Source organism: Phocoena sinus, chromosome 16 (assembly GCF_008692025.1).
Source record: "Phocoena sinus isolate mPhoSin1 chromosome 16, mPhoSin1.pri, whole genome shotgun sequence".
Classification (NCBI taxonomy): domain Eukaryota; kingdom Metazoa; phylum Chordata; class Mammalia; order Artiodactyla; family Phocoenidae; genus Phocoena; species Phocoena sinus.
In genome coordinates this window covers 39325205-39338355 of record NC_045778.1, presented here as the reverse complement: position 1 = coordinate 39338355, position 13151 = coordinate 39325205, and the positions used below count along the sequence as shown (strand labels likewise).

General features: G+C 46.9%; 1 protein-coding gene across 13 annotated transcripts in view; it reads right to left on the bottom strand.

The window, feature by feature from the left end:
- MARCHF8 (membrane associated ring-CH-type finger 8) overlaps nucleotides 1-13151 on the bottom strand; it is a 112773-nt gene that overhangs the window by 3991 nt on the left and 95631 nt on the right. For 12 of the 13 annotated variants that reach the window (XM_032607475.1, XM_032607476.1, XM_032607474.1 and 9 more), the window contains 4 exons: nucleotides 5009-5091; nucleotides 3932-4777; nucleotides 2330-2510; nucleotides 236-383 (listed from right to left, as the gene is read on the bottom strand). In XM_032607475.1, the coding sequence (XP_032463366.1) occupies nucleotides 236-383; nucleotides 2330-2510; nucleotides 3932-4777; nucleotides 5009-5091 (1258 nt within the window). The remainder of the gene's footprint in view (nucleotides 1-235; nucleotides 384-2329; nucleotides 2511-3931; nucleotides 4778-5008; nucleotides 5092-13151) is intronic. The other variant, XM_032607482.1, reaches the window with a different exon arrangement.

Here is a 13151-nt window from a genome sequence, read left to right as displayed (position 1 = left end):
TGGAGATTCTCTCTCTCCATGATTTGATCTCTCCTGACTGGGTTTTAAAAACTACCACCACAGCAAAAGAAACATCCAAAAAGGATGCGTAGTGCCCTCATGATTGATGCCTCCTTCCAGAAGCCCAGACATTTGAGGTCTGACTTGAAAATCAACCTTGGAATAACACCCCAATCCTAAGACCCACTGTGCCATCCAGGATCTCCTGGGTGCACCTTTCATCCTGAGCACATACCTGTTGCCTGCCCCTGCTTGATCTCCTCAGCAGTGCGGTCGATGAGCACGTACAAGGACCAGACCACACAGGTGATGGCAATGATGTGGAACGTCACGGAGCACATGATCTTCCTGCGCTCGCTGGCTGTCATCTGCAGCTTCTCCCACTGGAAAGACAACGCACAGAGCGTGAGGCTCAGGCTCATGGGCGTAAAGCACTACGATGGGGTGAGAGCTTTGTTGATGGTTAAGACTGGCTTCCCTCCTCCCTCCCCCTTTCCCAAGCTAGATGAATTTCCCCAAACACTCAGAGTCGCTCCCTTTAAACCATGTGGCATCAACCAGGTACCAGGCACTGGTGTTCTGTCCACATCCAACTTTCTAGGCAATGAAGAGAAGCTGGGATCAAGATGAGCTATGAACCACCACCAGCAATCCCCTGGCTGCTTATTCTGGCAAAGCAGGCATTCAGTGGCTTTGATACAAGACTTTATGGTTTTGGTCCTGATGAAAACAGCACATTGGCCCAAGACCCAGGTGGCACACTTTAAGTTTCCGTGACTTGCTGACTGGCATGAGTGAGGGGAAGAAGGGGGTTGATGACACCACAACACACTAGCAGATGGGTCACACTATGTCGTGAAGGTGATGGTGGAGGGCGCTCACTCTTTGGTCCTCTGCTACATGGGCAGCAACACTGTGAAATCGATGCTAAGAGTTCCTGGTACAAGCAGTCTGTGCCAGTCCCATCTCCTCTAGGAGCTCATTAATTTACTCCAAATAGCCAGATTTTCTTTTTCATTTACTGGTTTCCGAATCAGAAGAAAACACATAGAGGTAGAGAAAAAGAACAAGTGTAAACACTGCATATCCTCTGCCAGCCCTACTCACAACCTTTCCAGGTGGTTCTAGGCAAGATAAACTGAAAGTAGAGTCTTCATGGACTATCTATATTGGTCAAAGTGCCGTAAGACTCACTTGAAGAATCAGCATAGAGTAGGTACCCAAAAAACAGTGAGGCTTTTATGGGACAAAACATTTTTTAAGTAGTTTGCGCCTGCCTTCCCTAGCATCCAGGTTTCTTTCTGCTATGGTGTGACACAGTATCTTCATCTGGCTTCCCTCCTAAAATGTCCCCCTGATTTTCTAAGACACATTCAGTTCAAGCCTTTCACACTCCCCTGAAATGCTCACCCTACCTTTGCGGTGGCTGCTCTTCTCCAGAGACAATCTGACCTCTCTAGAGTCCTTTCACTTCCCCTCTAAATCCTACTGATCTTCCAAGAACTGCTTCAACACCAAACATTCTATGATGCTACCACCACTCTGCTTCCCCAGAGCTCCGACCCACAATGAATACTTCCTTCTCTGAATATCTGATACGAGCGATCACCATAGAAGTTAGCACTGAATTGGCATGTTGGTGCTGTTACCTGATTATGTAATTCCCCTTGAAATTTATGAGTTTTGAGATAAGAACAAACCTTTTATTCTTCCAAACAAAACCTCTCCATATTCTGGGCACACAGACACATTGAACGGCCAGTGTTTACACAGGAGGGGAGCACCGGATGAGGCTCCTTTCAGAGGAAGCACGGACATGGAACCTGAAGAGAGCTGTGTTGCATGTAATGCCTGTGGTTCCTTTCTTTTCCCATCTGCCCCCACTTCCCATCTAGGAAACACCTGTCACAGGTATACAGAAATAAATTTACCATGTTATGCTGTTCTTTGTGCTGGAGAGATACTAATCTCCACTATATGGACCTAATTAGAGGCAAAGCCTGAAGAGTTAATACATACAAAGTTTAATGCTGACTAAGATGTCACAAAACAGTCTGTGGTCAAGGGCCAAATGACTGATACAGACAAGCAGGCAGTCTTAGTTTTAAGGAAAAAGAAAACATCATATGACTGAATGGACAGAAAGAGCTTCTTCCTGAGAGGAGGGACTTGGAAATCAGTACCAAAAACATGAATGTACACACCAGCCCCAACTTCTTAAAGGAGTGAACACAAGCCAACTGTGGCTCCACCCAGTCCCAGGTGCTAATTCTTCTGGGTGCTCATCTCAGTGAAGCTAAAGTACTTCCTAGGGTGGCCTCGCACATACTTTTCTCAGAGGCTTCAGCTTGGTCTCCATGATGAACTCGTACTTGCACAGCTCACAGCAGCGTGTGTCGGAGCTCTTGATCCACTGCTGCAGGCAGGTCTGGTGCACAAAGTGGAGGCTCCCTGTGCAGTGGCAGGGTGTGATCAGAGGGCTCTCGTCATCCCCTTCACAGTGACAGATCCTATGGCAGAAGGAAAGCCAGTCATTACAAGGAGGGCCACACAACAGGGAAGATGACGCTTCAGTGGAAGGTCAGTCCCCCCAAGGAAAACGTTCCGAAACAAACATCACAAAATGACTATAAGCACGAAAACATACAAACACAAATGAAAACAATTACTACAAACTAAAAATTTCTAGCTTACCGCACCAACATGGAAAGTCTGGGTGGCTTTTGGTATCAGAGAGGAAAAAATGATATAAGAAATGACAAAGCAGTCATTTTGGGTAAGACTTAAGAACTTCACTAAAAAGACGAATTTAAGGAAACATCTTCCAGAACTTACATGACATTAAAATAATCAGAGGTAAAATTTCCGTGTAAAACAAAACCAGCACTCTACCTTTCAAAAATACCAGTGACTTGAAAAGATGATGAACTTTGCTTGCTAGCTATAATCACTGACCTCACCTTCACACACCACAACTACATATTTCTGTCCTCTCTCAGAGAGTAAACAGAGAAATCACAGTGTTTCTCCTGGACCTGAAAAACCATTATAAGATGCTGCAATTTCATTTCTTTTTTCAGGATCACTCATAGCAATAAGTGAGAAATTTAAATCATTCATTATTTCTAAGGGTGCATGCAACAGGACGTAGCTACTAACCTCAAGGAACTTAACAGACTTTTGAGAAACAGAAAGGTCTTTTCCAGCAGCTGGAGAACAGGTAGGGACACCTGGCCTGAAAGGAACTGGGTTCTGGCCCAGGCCAGGCTCTCGGCTGTTTGTTTCTGTGAGAGGGGTTTCTGATCCAATTGTTAAAAGAAATGATAAGAGCTGATCCTGAGGAGGGGCCACTGGGGAAAGGTTAGAATGGGGAAGGCCTAAGAGTAGCGGCAAAAGTGAATTCTGAAAGCTTTTGGAGGCCTGACAAGGATGCTGCACCCGGGAAGATACAAGTGGAGTTAGGACCCGGGCAGAGGTGGCTGCATCCAAGTTAAAAGGAAGGAAGGAGCTGCTGAAGAGCAGCCCTTCCCCATGCACACCGTGTCGCAGGTGGAGCGAGGGGTAAAAACGAGGTCGAGAGGGGAAGCCAATGCTTAATATCTAGACCATCAAGCTGGAAGACTGGAGATACTATTTTTTCTTCCGCTTTCCTTATGCAAAAGCTACTTATTTTTAGTTGAGAAGAGTCAGCTTGGCCTTTAATATGTGTAGCTTCTTCCTCTTTTATCATCTATGAAACTATCTTGGGACCCATGTCATAAAAATTGGTTTTTCAAATGATACCAATAATCTATTCTGGAGAAAACTATTAATCCATAATTGTGTACAACTGCCTATTCATTTTCCTGAAACTTCACATATTAAAGCAAGATGAGGCCACGGAGGTGTGGGGAGCAGAGAGGGCCAGAATGGTGGTTCTTGGCAAACCAACCTGCAGACATCCCCTGATGTGGACACGGGAGAGATGGGGGGGCCCTTTTCAGAGAGAGGGGAAGGACCATCCAGGTCACTGTCCTTTTCCACCGAGCAGAGGGGCGCCCGCAGGACCCTGCTCTTCGGTTTTGTGGATGTGCTGTCCTCAAAGACGTCATCATCTCCCGTTTCGTCGGAGAAGAAGCCCGCGCTCCCAGCCAGCCCGCTGGAGGACTTGGCGGGGTGAGGGCCGGCAGTGCAGCTCTCCAGCTCGTGGAACCAGTACAGGCTGCTGGTGCTCAAGCCGTGTGACAGCGAGAACAGGTACCGGAGCAGCCGCCGGCTTCTGGACACGGCCTCGCCATCTGCCTTCTCGTCAAGAAGCAGGACGTGCGTGCCCCCCTTGCCGGCTCCCACCTCTGAGGCCGCTGAACGAGTGGCGGAAAGGGATGAAACACAAGAATGTTTGGAACTGCCAAGAGGTTTGCGATTCAGTGTTCTTTTTTCTTTCTGGTGGAGCCTGTTAATACTGAGACACGGGTCTTGAGGGAGTATCAGTTTCCCTTCAGAGCAAGTCCTCTCCGCATAGTCAAAACTTTCCAAAGCATCCGGGGCCTTCTCACCCACATCATTCAGGGATTTTGAGAACTTCAGTGTTCTTCTGGCTTTGGTATTCTTAGCAGGCTTCAAGGCCTGGACCCACTCTGAGCCATGGGAATTTCTCTTTGATGCCTGCACTGTGTCTTGACAGGCAACTGTCACAGTGAGCCCTTGTGTCAGAGGACTCTGGCAGGGAGGAGCTTTCAAGACAACAGCAGACTGCACGGGACTGTGGTGACAACACTCAGAAAACACTGCACTGGAACTGCATGCAGAGAACAGTGGAATAAAAGCACAGAAAGTAAAAACAATTTTAAAAGAAAACAGGCATCAAAGTGAAGAAATGAGACTTGCGTGGTACCTGGTGAGCAAACAGCACATAAAACCAGGTTGACTGTTTAGAGCAGAGGCATATGGAGAATCAAGAACCTGCAGACAAGAACGCTCATTCCCGAGATGCACATGAACGACCGCAGCACGTGAAGCAGAGCATTACCTGCAGATGTCCTGATTGGAGGGCGTGACAGAAGTGCGAGAGAAGGCGGACACTGGAGCGGATGCCACTGAAGAGCCCCCAGCCTGCAACAACACACCTCCAGTCAGTTTTCAGGAAAAGCCAGGGAACTGCAAACACCACCTCCTTGTGAATGGCAATGGGTCTGCCGCTGCCCATTGCTCAGTGAATAGCACGTATTAGGTCCCTACGAGCCAAGGTAAGAACAAACCAAGCAGCACTCTTCTTTTCTCAGATGAAGGTAAAGTGTAGCCAAGAAATATTTGAGACTCTGGAACAGCACCATCAACCTTCTGTATATTCAGTGGTCATTTATCTTCTAAGCATCTAAACTTAATTCGTTCATACATAAATCAAGAAACCAAGCACCGTAAGTACACGCAAATGCAAAAGAAACATGAGGCACCTTCCCTGCCAGCTCTGCTGCCCCCACCCAGCACTCTTTAACCTGGTACCTGGGATCATCCTCGTTGAGGCTGGCAGAATGTGAGAGCCACTCCTCCCTCACCACCTGGCAGTTGGTCCACGAACCCTCACTACCCTGCCAGCACTCTTTATACAAAAGGGAGATTACCTGAGCACAGGGCCACCAACCCAGAGCTCAACCCCAGGCCCAGGAGGGGGCTGAGCACAGAATGCTCCCGAGTCCTAATCTTGGGATTCTGTATTGAGAAAATTATCAAGAACATGTAAATGTGGAAGAAAGTATAGCAAGAGGTCATGAGATAGAGCAGGGGCTCTGAGGGGTCGTGAACAAGCCAAAATTAGAGACCAGTCTGGGAGGGTGAGGAAGCACCACGATGGGAAGAGAAGTGGAGGAGAGAAATAGGATCAGGGAGCACAGCTGGGCTAAGGGTGCATGACCACTACTAGAGGGTCCCCCAGCCTCCCACTCCAGCCTCTGTGGGGCCCTTGCCAGGCCTCATCAAGACTGACTCCTGAGATTCCACGGCCCTCACAGCACCCTGTGTGTTCTTCCCCGCTTAGGACAGATATCCTGAGGGACAACTCAAGGGCCACAGGGAGACAGTACTGTGGGTCTGTTATCAAGAGCAAGCTGATATCTCCTCCCTGCCCTCCCCAGGCCCACTCCAGTGGCCCTCAGCCCTGCTTCTTGATTCTGGAGAGCCCACCTGGCTCCACGCTTGCTCAGTGTCACACCCAGGATGTACTCTCATCCTGGCACTCCAGCTGTGGGACCACAGACTTGCATCAGCCACCAGGACAGCTCTCCCCACCTTGCCGCCTCTCCAGCGAAAACACCAGCCTGGGAAGAGCCAGAGAGAACTGGCACTCTGACTGAGATGCCCACTGGACGGCTACTCTTGCTGCCCAGCATGGGGATGATACATCACTGTAAACCCAGCTCAACCTAAAGAAGCTCGATCCAAGAGGCTACATGGTATCGTGCTACATGTGTATGCTAGAACGATGCAGCATTACTCAATGAGCACATCTTCTGAGTCACCAGAGAATCCACACTTACCTTCTAGCTGAATGTGCACGTGGACGTTGCGTATATTCTCCATAAGAGCGCTGCTGGTCAAATTTCTTAAGAATCTAAAGTTTATTTGGAGCCACGAAAATGACATCCCTCCAATAACCTTGCACTACTTCGTCACGATTCTTTCTAAAACAAATTGTGTGTGTGTGGGGGGGTGGCGGTCTCAATATTATGCTGCTATGTTCCCACTGCACGAGCTACCTCTGCTTTCTCCTGTGCCCTCCTCCAGGCAGCCACCATGGGCTCCTCTCTATTCTCCTGCAGTGAGCACACAGGGCCTTTACTGTTAGTCGCTGCACGGAGGCAGGCTGAGGAGAGCCACACTAATGTCCCCAGCTCCTACAGTCAGCCTGCTCTCTGATGTTCAGCCCTAGCCCCACTCTGAGATGGGGAGCCTTCTTGAACTTCTTGCTCCCCTCTTTAACTTGTGAGGGTGACCAGCAGCTCTGTTCAGCACCTGTAGGCAAGGCCACAAGCTGGTCATGGTGTAGAAAAGTAAGCGTCGCCACCACGCCTCCCCAAGTAGACCTGGGAGAAAGGGAGGACAGGAATGTAGGTTCACGTCCTTGTCCCTCATTGCTAAGAGGTCAGCTCTCCATCCTCTAGGTTGCTGGGTCAAGCTTAGTCGCTTGGACTGAGGTACAGAAGGAAGCGCCCTCCCCACGTGAGCAAGGGAAAAGTACACTGCTCACCAAGAAGACGGGGGCAATACCTAGTTATCTCCCTCCCTGTTACATTCTAAGGACAGGAGCCGCTTGAAACCACGTGTACTTTCCTGTATTCTGAAGGGAAGGCAAACCCTGTGGAAGGAAAGTGGGGTCGTATCTGGAGAATGAGGCCCTCCCAGGATCAGTGTCTTTGAAAGGAGGCAGGTCTCAGATGGGAAGCTGAAACCAAGAGAAAATGGCCTCTCACTCCTGTTCTGAACCTCAAGTAATTCATGTGAGAACGGGAAGTCCGGGGTAACAATCACATTAGCACACATCTGTGCTGGCAAGGCTCAGTGGTAGGAGGGAGAGCCTTGGAGCAGAACAAAACCTGCACCGAGGAAGCAGCCGGACTATCCACACACTTGACATCTGTGATCCCTTCCCCATGAGTTTCCTGTCTCAGGTGTGTCACGGGGACTCACACAGAGTCGTGTCTGTACTTGCAGCAGACTGGCAGGCCTGCAGGATGGCGGCAGCCCCAAGCCCCTGCTCTGTTTGGGAAACAGGAACAGCCTCGGCATCCTCTATCTGTGCTCCTGCCCTCACTTCATCCTCTCTGATCCCACAAAGAACATCACAAGACACTTTCAGCAGGTAATATCCAAGCCTCAACAGGCCTCCCAATAACAGAGCAAAAGTCTCCCTTCTTCTTAGATCATGAGGTTACAAGGGAAATTTTAAAATCTACTTACTGCTGTTTTACATACATACAAACCAACAAATGCCTTATCCAGGCTCCTTCTCCTTAAGAGCGAGAAAATGAGTAAGATTCATGGGGCCATCACAGTCCCCGTAGAGGTTCCTTCTGTCACCAGCTAAAGAGGAGTACATGCTGAGAGTTCAGGACCAGTCCCCGCGCAGAAAGATCATCAAAGCACAGCGACAGCAACTTTAGAGAGCTTAACTTGTTGCTGGTATCAGGCCGAGTAAAATCTGTCAACCTACCAAGGAGGATTTAAAAGACTGGCCTGATCAACAATGCCAACGACAAAATGAAGCCAAGTGCTGCAAACACAGTTCCAGGGTCCAACCAGGGAGGTCAAGACAAGTCAAGGGGCTGGCAGTCCCCTCTCAGAGGCTCGGGCCAACAGCTCCCCAGCTCCTCCTGAGAGCAGAGGGCAGGATGACATTCAGGAGGCTGTGCTGGCTCAAGGGAAAAGGAGACTCTATGCCCCCCGCACAAAGCCAGAGAACACCCTCTCCCCTCCATGAGGATCAGACCACACAGGACTCCACATTTACTGACAAAAGGTGTAACTGTTCATAACGAGAAAATTCATATGTGTTGAGAAAACTTAAGCCCTCTGTTCCTGAAGTTCTTTGTTGCTTCTCAAACAAGAGACTTTCCGGTCATGAAAAAGAATGTAAAGCAATCTCATTACAAAAAAATTTTCATAAAAATCCCCTCTTTTTAAGATGTTGTCATCAATTATGTCAAAACAAACCTCTGGATTCTGTCTAGGCCTAAATCCCAGTTGCTTTTATTTCTTAGGAATGACATGTTTGTTTTGCTGTCCTCAAGTCACTTAATGGTTGCCTTTCCTATCAACCCACTGTTTTAAATTATTTTATCAAGACTGCCAAAAACATATAAGGAATAGAAAACTTTCCATGTATCCCTGGTAGAAGCTGGCATGCTCCCACCTCTGTTTCCCTTTAAGAGAACTTACTGCTATTGGGAGGCCTGTCATAACAGACTCACCAAGCAGAGTTCTCAGTCTGTGGCAGGAACTTACCAATTTGACACTGGAGGGGACTTCCTCCCTGCAGGACACCAGCTGTACCTTCCGTAACCCTACCCTTCCCCGCCTGCTTTTTGCTTCACTTCCTTCCCTTGCTCCCTCCACTACGTTACTTTCCAACCTCCCTCTCAGCCACTTCCTCCTCCTCCCCTATTGCAAAACCCCACTGGGCCCTTTTTCATTTACCAGCAAAGCTACATTTAAAACATTTTGCTCCCTAACAAGAGTGAATCAGTCCATCTGATCTTCATCAACAAGTATGGGGCCACAAGAAATGGTCTGGTTGGGCTTGTTTGCTTTTAAGCCAGAAGAAACTTGAGGAAGGACTAGAGAAGGAGGACAAGATGCAAAGAGGGCTCGTGTTTACAACGGACCTCAAATTAGATTTATCAAATCAATGACTTAATCAAAAAATGGGAAAGGAAATACAGATGGCTCTTAAAGCATCAGAAGATGCTTGACCTCTCTCACAACAAGAAATACAAATTAAAGCTCCAGTGAGAAATACCATCATCATCAACAACAAAGCGTTTAAAAAAAATCAAATACCCATGTTGGCAAAAGTATGGGGTAACAAGCATGCTTACACATCGCTGGTGGGAAAGCAACCTGGTAAACCTCCCTCCTAAGATGGCAATTTTGCTGAGAATTACAAATGCACGTGCACTTTGTCCCAGCAACTCTTTTAGGAATTCATCCTCACACATATGCAGGAAGAGGTTTGTACAAAACTGTTTGTGGGAGCAAAGGGTTGGCATAACCTCATTGCCCGTGGGCTCGTATCTGATTAATACTGGTACAACGATAGAAAGGAACGTGGGCAATCATTAGCAGAAGGGAAAGCTCATTATGTGCAGTAAGGGGTATATGGAGGGAGCAGGCAGAGAGGAGAGCCACACCATGCATGCTGGCACGTGCAGACTATCTGTCAGTGGCTCCCAACAGTGGTTTCCTGTGAAACAGGGAAGGAGAGCAGGGACCCCGGGCAGGAGGGACACGGACTTTTCATGAAGACCCTTTCCAACCTTATACCCCTTAACCATGAACAGGTATTTCCTAAATACAAATTTATTTTTAAAGTAACACGAGACTGAAAGTCTAAGAAGTACAATAAAACTGCACAACCAACTGTAATGATTTTCCAATTCTGGAAAAACCGGTAAAGAAATTGATTTCATGGGTCATGACCTACATTTTTAACAATGAAATAAAATAGATGTCAAAGTGCATCTGACATGATGATTAAGTCTTTGGGGGAACTTTTTCTTTCAGTTGTGTGTATCAATGAGCTGAGTTTCAATGTAAACACTATTTCTTACAAAGGATTATGGTCCACATAATTTGAAAGTTATTGCACTACTGTATTTCTACCAAAAAAAGTAACAAACAAAAATATCAAAATAAGTAAAAGAAAAAGAAGATGGCTAAATCAAGAAAGCATGTTAGGGACTTCCCTGGTGGTCCAGTGGTTAAGACTTCTCCTCCAATGCAGGGGTTGAGGGTTCGATCCCTGGTCAGGGAGCTAAGATTCGACATGCCTCGCCACCAAAAAAATCCCAAAACATAAAACAGAAGCAATATTGTAACAAATTCAATAAAGACTTTAAAAATAGTCCACATCAAAAAAGAATCTTAAAAAAAAAAAGAAAGCATGTTACATTGTCAGCACAGAGATTTTGAAAGTGAAGGGCTCTGACAGCTATCAAGAGAGAGGTTTTTCCTCTACAAAGATGGCATTTGCCACCTGTATTAGATTTTTATTACCATGTTAACGAATTACCACAAACTTAGTGGCTCAAAACCACAAATGTATCATGCGACAGACAGCGTGATAGGACCCTCTGCTCAGGGTCTCCCTTCTTTGTGGAGGCTCTGGGGAAGAATGCACTTCCACGTTCATTCAGGTTGCTGGCAGAAGGCAGTTCCTAGCAGGTTTAGGACTGAGGACCTGTTTACTTGCTGGTTGTCAGCCAGGGGCTGCCTGCATTCCCCATCCATCCCTCCCCATCTTCAAGCCCACTCTTGCTTCCAATCTCTGCCACCAGCCAGAGAAAGCTCTCTGTCTTTAAGAGCTCATGTGATTCCATTAATACAATGATCTCATCAGCAATGTCTCATCATAGTGACAGGCTCTGGGCATCAGGGTGGGACATCTTTGGGGGGCCATTTTAGAAATTCTGCTTACCTTTACTTTCTGCTCAGGAGGTTACTAAATGCTACCGTGCTCCTGTCCCCAAACCAAGAGAGAGTGATTGGGTCCTTACTGCTGCTCAGCAGGCCTGACTTCATATAATAAAGCCAAATAGAGTCTCACTTGGTGTTTAGACACTGCAATGTACAGACTGAGACTGCATTTCAGCAAACCTTCTGCTTAGTGCAGAATTTCCTCTGTGAAAAGAAATGCTTCATTAAGAGAGAATCTGATTTCTAAAAATAAACACCCAGTTGTATTCAACTTCCAAAATGATCTACAATTAAAGAGGAGAGACCAGTTCTGTGGCTGCTCTGATACACACATGTTGACTCCTGATGAAGGGCTGGGCCAAGAACAAGCTTTCACAACAGCAAATAATTGAAAATGACCGCTACAAAAGTCAATATAAAATACGTACAATACAGAATTCATGGAGGAGAGTGTACAATAAAAACCACTGAATTCTAAAATGATTTCCATTATAAATGACTCTCAGCTTTGTCTAGCAAGTAGCACTAACACTGAATTCTTTTCTTCGGTGCCCTTTTAGAGAGAGTTGGAATTATGTGAATGATAATATGCCCCCAGCATAAGGAGGGGCCTATGTCACAGCACTGCTACAGGGAAGACAACAGCTGAAGGGACTTTCTCATGGCTCATCTTACAAAGCAGGTCTTTAAGCTACTGTTGGGAATATTGCAAACATAACTTGTTTTCAATAAATTACATTGAAGACAATGATTTCTGAGCAAAGATGGCTTCACATTCCCAGAAACTATAAGTGTAACCATATAAAGGCCCCCAAACCACCAGAAATACCATGGTGAAAGGGCTGGGTTTCTGAGTTATTTAGTAATCAAAAGGACCCTTTTACTACTACAGACTTCTTTTAAATATTTAATTTTTTAAAATAAATTTGTAAAAATAAATTTATGTTATTTATTTATTTCTTGGTTGCATTGGGTCTTCATTGCTGCGTGTGGGCTTTCTCTACTTGCGGTGAGCGGGGGCTACTCTTCACTGTGGTGCATGGGCTTCTCATTGCGGTGGCTTCTCTTGTTGTGGAGCACAGGCTCTAGGTACACAGGCTCAGTAGTTGTGGCGCATGGGCTTAGCTGCTCCGTGGCATGTGGGATCCTCCCGGACCAGGGCTCGAACCCATGTCCCCTGTATGGGCAGGCGGATTCTTAACTACTGCACCACCAGGGAAGTCCCTAAATATTTAACTTTTCAAATATAACTGAAATTTTTTTTTTTTTTTTTGTGGTATGCGGGCCTCTCACTGTTGTGGCCTCTCCCATTGCGGAGCACAGGCTCCAGACGCGCAGGCTCAGCGGTCACAGCTCACGGGCCCAGCCGCTCCGCAGCATGTGGGATCCTCCCGGACCGGGGCACAAACCCGTGTCCCCTGCATCGGCAGGCGGACTCTCAACCACTGCGCCACCAGGGAAGCCCTGAAATGCATTTTTATTTCCAATCATTCTTTGAGAAAATTCTGAGGTGGTAGCAAAAGCACTGGTTTTTGACTCCAAAGTCCTCAGTCTGTGTGTGTTCCTGGGTCACTCCACTAAGCACACCACCTCCCAAGAGCACACCACTTGGAGCAGGAATTTAATCATTTAAAAATCAGGTCAATAATTCACAGGGCTACTATGAGGAGCAAATAAAGTCAGAGATGCAGAAATGTGACACACACCATTCTTGGAATGTCTCCACTGAGAAGAAGGTTTCCAGGGGGACTACTACTGCTTGATGGTCTACAGAGTAAACCTGCAGGTATATCTGTGATGAAATGCCCCCATTCCAACAGAGGCAACCACTGTCCACTCACTGGGATGAAAAAGGTTTCTGCCCAGGCTACTCACCTGGCGGTGAACCTTTGGCCTGGGAGAATGCGACTGACAAGGAACACAGGAGACAAGAAAGATGACCCCAAACTTAATGTTAAGGCTCTTCCTCTAAAGCCAAATGTGTT